Raw genomic sequence first — 12872 nt, 5'->3', positions numbered from 1 at the left:
ATCCAATGCTTTAAAATCTATTCGAATTAAATCTTTTTCTTCTTTGGGCTTCTGCCAAAACACCTCACACCTGTTTCTTATCACCCTTCTTTTTATTATCTTGTCAAAACATGCTTCTCTGTACTTTTTGATTAAGCCACTTTACACGTGTTTGTCACTTTTACTTTTCAACTGTCATTTGGTGTTTAGACATTGAGGAAGATTCTTGCTTAAACAACAGGATTTATAGAATGTCCATATATCTATTTCATTTGCGCTTTTTTCACGTTTTGTTTCGCTTTAATCAATTTTCAAATAGAAAGTGTATTTCTTTATCAATAAAGGGGGAACAGTTTGTTAAGAAGTTAAATCCGGTGACCTGGGCCTGTAGGATCCATAAACAAAGTAACTATTAGATGCCCCGTTGTTCGAAGCAGCTCCACTCAGCACAAGCACCAAGCAAGCAGACCCTCAGGTACAGGGCTCAAGTCACACTCCACTTAATGTGCCACAATCACGTCTACAGACAGAGGAGATCATCAGAGAACAGTCAAACCCCCAATCCAAACTCACAGGGTGGCAGCGCCAAATCTACTGTAGGCCTGAAAAAACTGGGCCAACAGCAGCCACCTTGTGATAAATTAAGCAGTCCTCAGGTCGAAAGGCTTTCGAACCAAAATCAAAATTACAATATTCAAAATAAATATTTAAGAATACCAAAGTTAATTCAAAATTGTAAAAATTGGGGTCCTTGGGACAAAATGGACGGCTCATAAAAGATGGGGAAATTTAAAAAAAAAAATTTAAATTCAAAAGTCTAAAAATTTAAAATACCCCTATAAGGGAAAAATTTCAAAGGCTGCAAAGACTCAATCTTAATCACCGTAGTCAATCCGTCTTCTGGGCTGTTTTAGAACATTCTGCCTGAATGGGCAAGACACACCTACGGCAATGTGATTAGCGCATATTTTCGTCCTATATCTTTTATTGGATTCAGCGCAATTTACGCAACACTTTTTTTTGCAGCACTCGCTATGGTGCCCGATCTTTCCACAATTTGTGCAAATTTCTTTATTTTTGCATTCTTTCCCCTCCTTGCCAAAACTGTAGCACTTATAGCACCATAAAGGCCTTAAATGCTCCTTACGACTGTTTTGGTTTAACCAATCTTAATTTTTGGTTACGTCAAGATTTTTCTCGGGCCCTTTGGGTCGACAGCTGAAACAATGTGGTTTCCTGTTTTAGTTTTAATTGGGTACCACACCTCGAGGTTGGCGCCTCTTAAGTTTTAATTTTGAGACTTGATAGTTTTGACCAAATTTTTTCTCGGTGTACTCCTGTTCAACGTAATAAGGGATCACCTCTGGAGACGAAAGTTTGGGTGTCGAATTTCAAACTCTTTCTTAACACTAACCATACCATAAGCGGTCAAAAGACCGGTTACTGTATGTTGTATTGTATTGTAAAGTGATGGTATGTTTAGTGTTAAGGTCTTGTTCCACAAGTGTTCTATCAAGCGTGCTAAATTCACGCTCAGAGTTGACCTGAATGAGGACTCTCCTCTGCAAATTTTCTTGAATCCTTAATCTCTATTTTTAGCCACTTGGGGTCAAGCGTGGTAGTGATCTTTTTTATAGATTCCTTGACACTTTTTGGGTAGATCAAAAGAATGTGCTCCTTTTCTCTTTTAGGAGTTCTTCCCCTTTCTGCTCTCATTGTGTATCCTTTATCTCTTCTCTGCGTAGGTCTCGCTCCTAATCAACTCAGCAGTAATTCTGAAGTTTTCTTTCTCACGTCCTCTAAAGAAGGAAGCTGCTCGTTTATTTTCATGACTACCTTTACTAGATCCTTTACACTGGAGTTGATTTCAGCACTTTCGCTTTTATTGGCTTTTTCTAATGACTTAGCCAACGACTTAGCGATCTTTATATAGAGAGCATCTGATAGCCAGCACAACGGCAAGACCTTGATTGACTGCTCGCTGTCGGGGTCTTCGCCCTCCTCTCTTCTTTAGCCTCTCCCGCCTTGGCTTTCAAAAATTCAAAAGTTTAAATCATAATGAAATTTAGTTGATTTAGCAAAATTTGAAATTTAAATTTAAAAAACTAAAATCTATTAAAAAGACTGTGGCTGCTTTCTGGAAGCTGACATTCGCTCTAGGTCTCCTCTGCACTCGTTGGCTACCCGAATGTGTTCACCCGCGCACTGCGATGAGGTGCGGGATCAGGAAGATGGTAATTATAGGATGTTAAGCTAAAGCATTTTTGACTGCTTATCGGAGAGGAACAGTCACTGAGACAGAGCAGTTTTGATTAAAATAACTTTAAAATTTAGTGCTTGTACTTTTTATTCTAGAAACTTTCGAATTCGCCAACTTTTTTAGTGGTCCCTACAAGTTCGTAAAAGCGATCATAGACTGTAGTTCCACATAATGTCATATTATTAATTAAAAAGTATGCTTTTAAGTCATTTATTGAAAAGTATGCTATTTTCACTTTTTAAAATTTTATTTTTGTTTCTAAAATCTCAGACATAATGAAATTCAGTGTCAAAAATTACGGTAAAAAGAACTGATACTCTGAGTGCAGTATCTGTAAAATCCATTTTTAAAAACAACTTTTTGCAGTGATATTTATTTAATTACAATGATACAGAAAATACCACTGCAAAAGCAACTGTATATCAGACTTTTTGACACGAAAAATTTCAGGTTAAAAATACTGGGAGTCATTGTGTCGGAATTTCTTACCGCAATTTTATCCTGGAATTTTTGCTATGTAGTTGTGGGTAATAAGAAAAATATTCTTCAGTATGCATTTTTGATTTTTTCAGTATATGTAGAGCAGGTTTTTTCTATGAAAAATATCATGATTCGACTGAGCTTTCTAAAAATAATTCGTAGTATAAATTTAGTAAAAATAAATGCATGGAACAAATTCTGAAAGTGTTGACAGTTCCTGGTTCCTTTTCCTGCCGCAAATTGAATTCTAGGCTAAAAGGAATTCAATAAACCCAGAATTTAAAAGACATCTGAAGGACTTTTACTCAAAGAAATAAAAGTATCAACTGGTAGTTTGTAGAGCTTTGAAGAATGTTTTTTACTCCTTTCAAAGGAAAAAGAAGTGTTTATTATTGATAAATGCTTATTATCTAGATCTTCTTAAATAGTTAAATTACGAAATAATTGCAGAATCCAATTTATAAAATTACTCATAATGAATTTTTTTTCTCTTAATGAAGGAAACAATAATTTTACTGCAATTTCAATTGCTTTTCGTTTATTAATGACAAGAACACGAAAACTAGAGATATATTGATTTTGGAATAGAAACTGTATATTTTATGTCCCTTTATTAATTTTTTTTCTATTTACTAAAAGCGAAAATCAATAATTTGCTAATTATATCAGAATAAGTGACTTAAAAGTTATTATGTTCTTAACGTTCTTTGCGATTGGAGTTAAATTAAGCTACTATGAATCACGGCTTAGAAAAAATAGATTTATCTTTGAACCATGATGGTATTTCAGGGTGTTGTTGGAAATTGTGTGGTATAGTGGACTAGTTAAAGATTGTGATGAAAACAGGATATGATGAAAATGAAAAACGGATCATAATTAATATAAAGTTTTTATTTATAATTATTTGCAGAGCTCGATGCAAAAATTGAGTATTATTCATAGGACTTTGAGTTGTATAAATTTTGCATAATAACTACGAATAAGGACAGGCCTTGGGAGACAAATCCCCCACGACCTTCCCAATCAAAAGTCAAATTAAAAGTACGTGTATTTGTTCCCAACGGACACAGAAGCATGGAGATCCAAAATTGGCGATTTATTAAAATATAACATTGCCGAAGCAAAGCCAACCCAGCATTATCAATAGAGTTCAAAAATACCTTGGCGATCACGAATCGCCAACAAACTTAATTAAATTATTACAACCATGCAACTGAAAAATTTTTTCGGTTAGAAATTAGAATGAAAAGTTATAGATTTTTGTTTTCGATTAGGTGCGACAGTGAATTAATAAGTCTGCATTAGTAATGAAATAAAAAGTATTCATTACATTGATCTATATGAGAAGAAATAAATATTTTATGTTCGTTTTAAAAGCTTAAGTCTTTTACTTATTTTAAATATAAATCGATTAATCAAAATAAGTTTAAGTAATCAAAGATATTTTGAAGGATAGGAAATAAATATGTAATGCCAATTGTGGCATCCCAGATACTCTGAAGATTGACTGAAATTTTATTATTGTATTAATCTGAACCATATTTACGTTTAAATTAAACCATAGTTTCGTGTGAGTAAGTTTAAGAAGTTCTATTATTATGATTCAATTTAGTAGCATATTAACGCTGCAGAAAATTTGAAATAAATCTCCAGAACTTTCAAAGTTTCAAACCGTGTATATAAAAGAACATTCACCGTAAACAATTTTCGTGTATCTTAATACTAAAAATGGTGTGCAACTACTCTGCGCAAGTCTATTACTTCCAAACTGTTCTATTACACTAATTGACTAATTGATGTAGCTGCCACCATTTTTTGCATTCAGTAGCCACAAATTCGTAATTATATTAAAATAAGTCAGTAAATACATTAGTATGATACAATAGAAAGTTACAAACATTAATTTAGGCCAATATACAAAGTATCTTAGGGAAATACCGGGCAAGTGAAAACCATTCATGTTCCGTTCAGTGTTTGCGGCATTATTTTGAGAAATTAGAAACCTGATCGCGTAGTCAGAGAAATCATTATCCATTTCATGTAGTCGGCAATATTGATAAAATTTGGCCCTAAAAAGAGAAATTTTTTGTAAAAATTAATGGAAATAATGAAATAATAAAAACAAGACGAGGAAAACTAAGTTAAAAACGGAAATCAATACAGCATTTGAAAAATTCTTTTCGTATAGTAAAGAGACTGCGTTATTCTCTTTTCCCCTAAGCCTCCTTCATATTTCCCGATTTTCCCCCAGTATCAAAATTAGAGAGCAGGCCCTAGATATTTTACAATTTTTGCGGATGTTCCGTTTAAAAGTTACAATTAGTCAAAAGTTGCAATGAGTTTGAAATCACATCATTTTTTTTAAACTTGCGCCTTTAAAAAGATATACACTTAAATATTGAATAAGCATCAATGGTAAACAAATAAAATAAAGATGCTGACTAAATTGCGAGATTATCGAGAAAATTGCTTGATTGTGGTAAATCTAGATAATCCTGCTTTGGACGCAATCAATACACACAGAAAAGAACTCTGATGAAATTAACGTACTGCACGATGTTGACATTTCTTATAAAAACAACAATATTTCTGATTAATAAAATCTAAATGAACGGTATTTAAACCATGCATTTAAAAAAAAATTCCATTTATATGATAACGGTTTACTGGAAAGTATAGTTTTCAAAATTATAGTTCTTATTGCCACAGATTTAGTAAAGAATACAAAACTGAAAAGTAAATTTAACCGAATAATTTTTTTTTTGTTGCTATGATTTAAAGTATTATGAAAAAAATTTCCAAAAGTTACCTCGCATACGAAATTTTATCACATATTATGAAAATATATTTCATCTTAATTTAATCAAAATTATTATCAAAACGCTTCGGTAAAAATTACTGACCTTTCTTGGTGTTCCCATGAAATCAGAAGCATTGTGAATTTTGCCATATTTTGGCAGTTTTGACATACATTTTTGTCTGAGTAATAAAAGGCATAATTTTTGGCATAATTGAGGCATTCGTGACATCGCTTACGGGTGTCTGAAATCAGATTTAAATCACATGGGTTGCCACAATCACCTTAGTTGTTTTTCGAGTTGCAAGTACCCCATTCTCAAATCCAGGAATGCATAAATTACGTCACGATTAAAATATTAACGAAGTGTTTTTCCGTGAAACTATGATAATTATGTACTTTATTTCCGAATTTATCTTTCTTTTCACAGAAAATGACTTAAAAAAAATAATGAATAAATAATGAATGATAAACAATCATGGCGTTATGTGAAAACTGTGAGCAGAGGGCTAAGAAACAGCTAATAAATCTAGTAATAAAAAATATCAATAAAAGAAATTTAGCAATAAGAAGAATCTAAAAGTGAAAAAATTGGTAAAAAATAATAATAAAAAAAATTGAAATATTTTAACAGATTACATTGTGTCAGTATATAGCTTTCATTGTTGTGAATGTTTTCATAGTGTTCTTCATACAGAAAAAGTAGTTCTTCACTTTTTCCCCCCATGCAGGGAACGGATATTCAGCTGTTAAGTAATGTATTAATATTGCTTAATATATTAATATTACTTATTATATCAATATTACTTAATATATTAATATTACTTAACATAATGTAATTTAATTAGTAATATCTTAATAAATGTTGAGTGAGAAGCAATCGTGGGGTTTGTTGAGCGGTGCAGAGAGATAAGCAAGAACCGATCATAAATCTAGTAATAAAAAAATCTCGTAATAAAAATTGGAAAAAATAGTAATAAAAAAAATAGTACGTGGAGTCCCTCCGCGCGGAAGAAGTTAAACTTCGCAACCTGCGACGTTAATTGTAGAAGAATCAGCAGTCATAGAAGGATCAGTAGTTCTATTCAACGACACTTTTTCCTGCTCCGCTCGCTTCCGTGCTCTGTAAACACGGTAATATTGTGCATTTTTCCCTCTTGAACCAGTGGAAGTGCTTGTGGTTGCCTCATCGTCTCGCCCTGGAAAATGTATTTGTATTAATGTGAATGCGTCATAATGTAATTTCAGAAGAGAAACAATCAATTGATATTCACAAGAGACGTACCTTGACATAACCTTAAATCCGTCGCATTGTCCATGGGATTGTTTTCACTCATTTTTTACAATTGTTATCCACTAAATTTGAAAATAAAAAATACTACCCTATTAAATTATATGCGTATCAAAACAAACTGAAAAAATATTTATAGAAAAACAATTCGCGATCGCAACGCTCGAGTACGCCGTCTAGCGGGAGCCTGTAAATATCGGACATTAATTTATCACGTTTTCATTTAGTTCCATCAAAGTCATTGACTGAATCAGACGCAATTTTTTAGCAGCAAATAAGAAACAAAATTTCCCTAAGGAAAAGGCCGAAGAACTTGAAAAAAATCTCCAGAATATTAGTAAATCTTTCAGGAACAGAACACGCCAAACATTTGAAGAAAAATTCCTCAATAATTTTTAATTTCTATTATCAACAAACTTGCAACTGATGACTTCCGATTTCGGATACTGTTACAGATGTGTGTATTAAGGTAAAATGCATTTCTTCTGTCTTCAATTCATTACGAATTAAAGTGAAGTCAACATTGCTTTCGTCATTCCAGTGAATAAATATGAATTCAGAACATACAGAATTGTAATAGTTATAGCATATTCTTCTTCGTTATAGAATAGTATATATATCTGTATCCATATAATTCGGAAAACAACAATAAAAAATTATCCAAGTTACTTGAAATAGTGCCATTTGTGCTGATTCTTAATTAATTTAAATCGTTTTCTTGGTAAGTTTTTTTTAATTTTGAAGGAATAAGTTCAACTAGAATTCAGCTATTCTGTTTTTAGCTACATATTCAAATTCATATCAATTATAAATTTTGCTGTGTAGTATGTTATCTAAAAGTAATGAAGGTATAAACTATGTATCTATTATTTGAGAATAAAGTTTTCAAACAAGGAACTTATCATTTTGGAATTCTCCGGGAATCATAAATCAGGTAAGTGCAATGATTTTTACAATAAAAAATTTGCTTGTAAATATTTTTTTTTTCATTTGATGATGGTTCTCTACAGAATGGTTTTTCACGTCTGATTAAGAACTATAAGAATAATAAAAAAAGAAACAATATGAAAGTTTTTATTTCAATGTTAAGAATTCTTAAAATCATTTTTTTTATCCTAAGAATTCTTTATTTTCCGTTTTTTAGTTTATAATTTTTTGATAAAAATTGTTCTCAAAATACTTTTGAAAAATTAAATGGTATAACATTATGTGTTTATGTATACTTCTTGTATATTCCAATGTTTGAAATAATATGATTCAGAAAAGTATGGAATAAAAATTCGGTACTAACGTATTAACGCCACCGCCGCTACAAATTTGATGGTTTTTAAGTGCCGCCAATCTACACTTAAAATTTTTGCGACAATTCATAAAATAAAACACTTTATTTAAAATCAAAATAGTTAATCGGATTTCGGTGGAAAATGAGCCAATATAGAGTTTAGCATAGATTCAAAACAATCATATCGCCATATGAACTCTGATGAATAAGATTCCAAATGAAATAACATTTCCAAAACGTACGTTTACCAAGATAAAGTTTTATGTTGTGGGAATTGGTACATTTTCGTTTTTTCGGTAAAATATTTCCCTCCTGAAAAAATAAAATTGCATTTTGTTTTGTTTTTGGCAAATCCCAAAGACGAATATTCGTAGCACTAAAAATGGCGACAAAAAAGAATTGTTTTTTGTTTTTGTTTCGTCAGCATTCTTTATTTTACGTTTTTTAGTTTCTAAATAATGATTTTTATTGAAACTTGAAATTTTTTGATAAAAATTGTTGTCAAAAAACGTTGTTTACAAAATTAAATTTCATAAAATTATGAGGCCCATGTATACTTTTTGTTCATTTTAATTTTTGAACTAATATGATTCTTAAAACTATAGAATGTAAAGTTTAAATGGGCCTTTCATGTTATATCATTAAATTTAGTAATATTATTTCTCGGGCATTAGGTTTTAACTCTTATAAGAATATACATATTTTTTTCTGTTAATGTACAAATATTTTTCCGATGAGTTCTGGATGTTCCTTCTCTAATAAAAAGAGATACCATTTTGTTTTCGGTTTGTACAAGAAAGAAGATCAAGCATTTTTCTTTTTTAAATTTAATAAGCCACATTAAAGAAGGAACGTTGCAATGCTACACGCTACATTAACGACGTCTCCAGAGTAACTGAATGACTGTTCATATAGAAATCGCAGGTATGCGTCTCATACAACAACGCCCCCTATTCGCGATCGCAACGAACTATAGGGGGCGTTGTTGTATGAGACGCTTACCTGCGATTTCCATATGAACCGTCATTCAGTTACTCTGGAGACGTCGTTAATGTAGCGTGTAGCATTGTAACGTTCCTTCTTTAATGTGGCTTATTAAATTTAAAAAAGAAAAATGCTTGATCTTCTTTCTTGTACAACCGAAAACAAGATGGTATCTCTTTTTATTAGAGAAGGAATATCCAAAACACATCGGAAAAATATTTGTACATTAACAGAAAAAAATATATATATTCTTATAAGAGTTAAAACCTAATGCCCGAGAAATAGTATTACTAAATTTAATGATATAACATGAAAGGCCCATTTAAACTTTACATTCTATAGTTTTAAGAATCATATTAGTTCAAAAATTAAAATGAACAAAAAGTATACATAAGCCTCATAATTTTATGAAATTTAATTTTGTAAACAACGTTTTTTGACAACAATTTTTATCAAAAAATTTCAAGTTTCAATAAAAATCATTATTTAGAAACTAAGAAACGTAAAATAAAGAATGCTGACGAAACAAAAACAAATGAACAATTCTTTTTTGTCGCCATTTTTAGTGCTACGAATATTCGTCTTTGGGATTTGCCAAAAACAAAACAAGATGCAATTTTATTTTTTCAGGAGGGAAATATTTTACCGAAAAAACGAAAATGTACCAATTCCCACAACATAAAACTTTATCTTGGCAAACGTACGTTTTGGAAATGTTATTTCATTTGGAATCTTATTCATCAGAGTTCATATGGCGATATGATTGTTTTGAATCTATGCTAAACTCTATATCGGCTCATTTTCCACCGAAATCCAATTAACTATTTTGATTTCAAATAAAGTGCTTTATTTTATGAACTGTCGCAAAAATTTTAAGTGTAGATTGGCGGCACTTAAAAACCGCCAAATCTGTAGCGGCGGTGGCGTTAATACGTCGTAAGTACCGAATTTTTATTCCATACTTTTCTGAATCATATTATTTCAAACATTGGAATATACAAGAAGTATACATAAACACATAATGTTATACCATTTAATTTTTCAAAAGTATTTTGAGAACAATTTATATCAAAAAATTATAAACTAAAAAACGGAAAATAAAGAATTCTTAGGATAAAAAAAACGATTTTAAGAATTCTTAACATTGAAATAAAAACTTTCATATTGTTTCTTTTTTTATTATTCTTATAGTTCTTAATCAGACGTAAAAAACCATTCTGTAGAGAACCATCATCAAATGAAAAAAAAATATTTACAAGCAAATTTTTTATTGTAAAAATCATTGCACTTACCTGATTTATGATTCCCGGAGAATTCCAAAATGATAAGTTCCTTGTTTGAAAACTTTATTCTCAAATAATAGATACATAGTTTATACCTTCATTACTTTTAGATAACATACTACACAGCAAAATTTTATAATTGATATGAATTTGAATATGTAGCTAAAAACAGAATAGCTGAATTCTAGTTGAACTTATTCTTTCAAAATTAAAAAAAACTTACCAAGAAAACGATTTAAATTAATTAAGAATCAGCACAAATGGCACTATTTCAAGTAACTTGGATAATTTTTTATTGTTGTTTTCCGAATTATATGGATACAGAAATATATACTATTCTATAACGAAGAAGAATATGCTATAACTATTACAATTCTGTATGTTCTGAATTCATATTTATTCACTGGAATGACGAAAGCAATGTTGACTTCACTTTAATTCGTAATGAATTGAAGACAGAAGAAATGCATTTTACCTTAATACACACATCTGTAACAGTATCCGAAATCGGAAGTCATCAGTTGCAAGTTTGTTGATAATAGAAATTAAAAATTATTTGGAATTTTTCTTCAAATGTTTGGCGTGTTCTGTTCCTGAAAGATTTACTAATATTCTGGAGATTTTTTTCAAGTTCTTCGGCCTTTTCCTTAGGGAAATTTTGTTTCTTATTTGCTGCTAAAAAATGGCGTCTGATTCAGTCAATGACTTTGATGGAACTAAATGAAAACGTGATAAATTAATGTCCGATATTTACAGGCTCCCGCTAGACGGCGTACTCGAGCGTTGCGATCGCGAATAGTTCGTTGCGATCGCGAATAACTTTTATGATTTTTATTATTTTTATGCTAGTGAGAACCAAAACAATATTGAAATGAATGATGGAAAACTGGATCCTACCACGTGATTTCCCGGCCAATAAAAATGCAGCGTTAAACGTTTAACGCAACCTTGTTGGAAGTCGCATAAGAAGTATAACTTCAAAAATTAAAATACATAAACTGATTGTATTGTGTCTCCATATAACTTTCATTGTTATGAATGATTTCCTAGTGTTGGTTAATATAGAACTTTTGGTAAATTGAGTTTTTATAAGCATTAAAGCAAATTACCAATTAAAGTTTGAAGAATAAATTTAATTTAAACATAATTAATTACAAATAAATACAGAAAGTTAAAAATGAAATTAGGATCATTGTACAGCCATGCTTCACCGACCGTGCCATGAGCTAAAATGTGGATATCGTCGGTTGCTTGTAGAAAAACTGGTTTTACGTGACTCCTGCAAGTTGAAGTAAAAGTTCTTTTTTTTTGCATCACCAAGTAAAGGTGAGATTACAGGGCCAGGGCACCGCCGCAGTACTCCCCCTCCAGCAAATACTACAAGTATTTGGGATTAAATCGAACTCTCCGGCTAGATCGTGTCGTTGTCTGCGAAGGTTCAGTAAATTGTGTGGTCGTTGGAGTTATCGCAGCATGAGGTAATTTTGATATCACAGTTCGCTCAATGTCTTTGAGGAGGAAAGCTGGTTTTAGACGGTCAACACTGATCACTGAAGCTTTTCCAGAAATGCCCAGACAAAAAGTTTTTTCTGAACGACTGAGTACTCTATATGGTCCATCATAAGGAGCTTGAAGAGGTTTCTTTACACTGTCACGTCTCACAAACACATGAGAGCATGATTCAAGAGTTGGGTGGATGAAAACTTTTACGTTTGCATGTGATGAAGTTGGAATTGGTTTCAGTTCTGACATGCAGGTTCGAAGTTTTTGAAGGAACTCGTGTGGATCAACATTTGAAGTTGACGGATCGAAGAACTCCGCTGGTAGTCGTAGGGGGGTTCCATAGACGAGTTCAGCACTGGTGCATCCTAGGTCCTCTTTTACGGCAGATCTTAGTCCAAGAAGTACAATGGGAAGGGATTCAGTCCATTTTATATTGGGGTGGCATTTGAGACCTTGTTTAAGGGCTCTGTGAAAGCATTCGACGAGACCATTGCTAGAAGGATGGTACGGTGTTGTACGCACTCTAGCTGCTCCGATCATTCGAGACAGTTGAAGAAAAAGGCTACTCTCGAACTGACGGCCTTGGTCTGTTGTGATTACAGAAGGAATGCCGAACCTAGAAAACCAGTTGTTCACGAGTGCTGGGGCTACCGTTTCGGCAGTAATCTCTGGGATGGGGATAGCTTCAGGCCACCTTGAGAATCTGTCAATGCACGTCAAGAGATACGAGCGATCCGACAAGTTCGATGTGGATATGATCGAACCGTCGAGATGGTAACTCGAATGATTGCAGAGGAGACCGTGTGTGTCGGATCACTTTGTTTTTCTGACAGCTGACACAGGAGCGAGACCATTCTACAACATCTTTGGCTATGGATGGCCATACAAATCGAGAAAGAACAAGCTTCTTCGAAGCACGGATTCCAGGATGTGTCAAATTGTGAAGAGACATAAAAATACTTTTTCGAAATTCTTTTGGCACGTATGGACGAACTCTGTCATTGCTGGTGTCA

At 32.3% G+C, this 12872-nt stretch overlaps 1 protein-coding gene across 1 annotated transcript; it reads right to left on the bottom strand.

The window, feature by feature from the left end:
• Positions 1–11733: 11733 nt before the first annotated feature.
• On the bottom strand, positions 11734–12399 carry LOC147809432 (uncharacterized). The gene has a single exon (XM_087162806.1). The coding sequence runs from the start codon at positions 12397–12399 to the stop codon at positions 11734–11736; it is 666 nt and encodes a 221-aa protein (XP_087018932.1).
• Positions 12400–12872: the final 473 nt, after the last annotated feature.

This window comes from Parasteatoda tepidariorum, chromosome 5 (assembly GCF_982258835.1).
Source record: "Parasteatoda tepidariorum strain Cologne lab strain chromosome 5, Ptep-v5.0, whole genome shotgun sequence".
NCBI classification, from domain to species: Eukaryota; Metazoa; Arthropoda; class Arachnida; order Araneae; family Theridiidae; genus Parasteatoda; species Parasteatoda tepidariorum.
Note: the sequence above shows the minus strand (reverse complement) of the source record. Positions and strands in the feature narration are given on the sequence as shown.

What these genes read in the sequence shown, in the direction of transcription:
- LOC147809432 (XM_087162806.1), bottom strand. Translation starts at nt 12,399, where the DNA reads ATGATCGGAGCAGCTAGAGTGCGTACAACACCGTACCATCCTTCTAGC.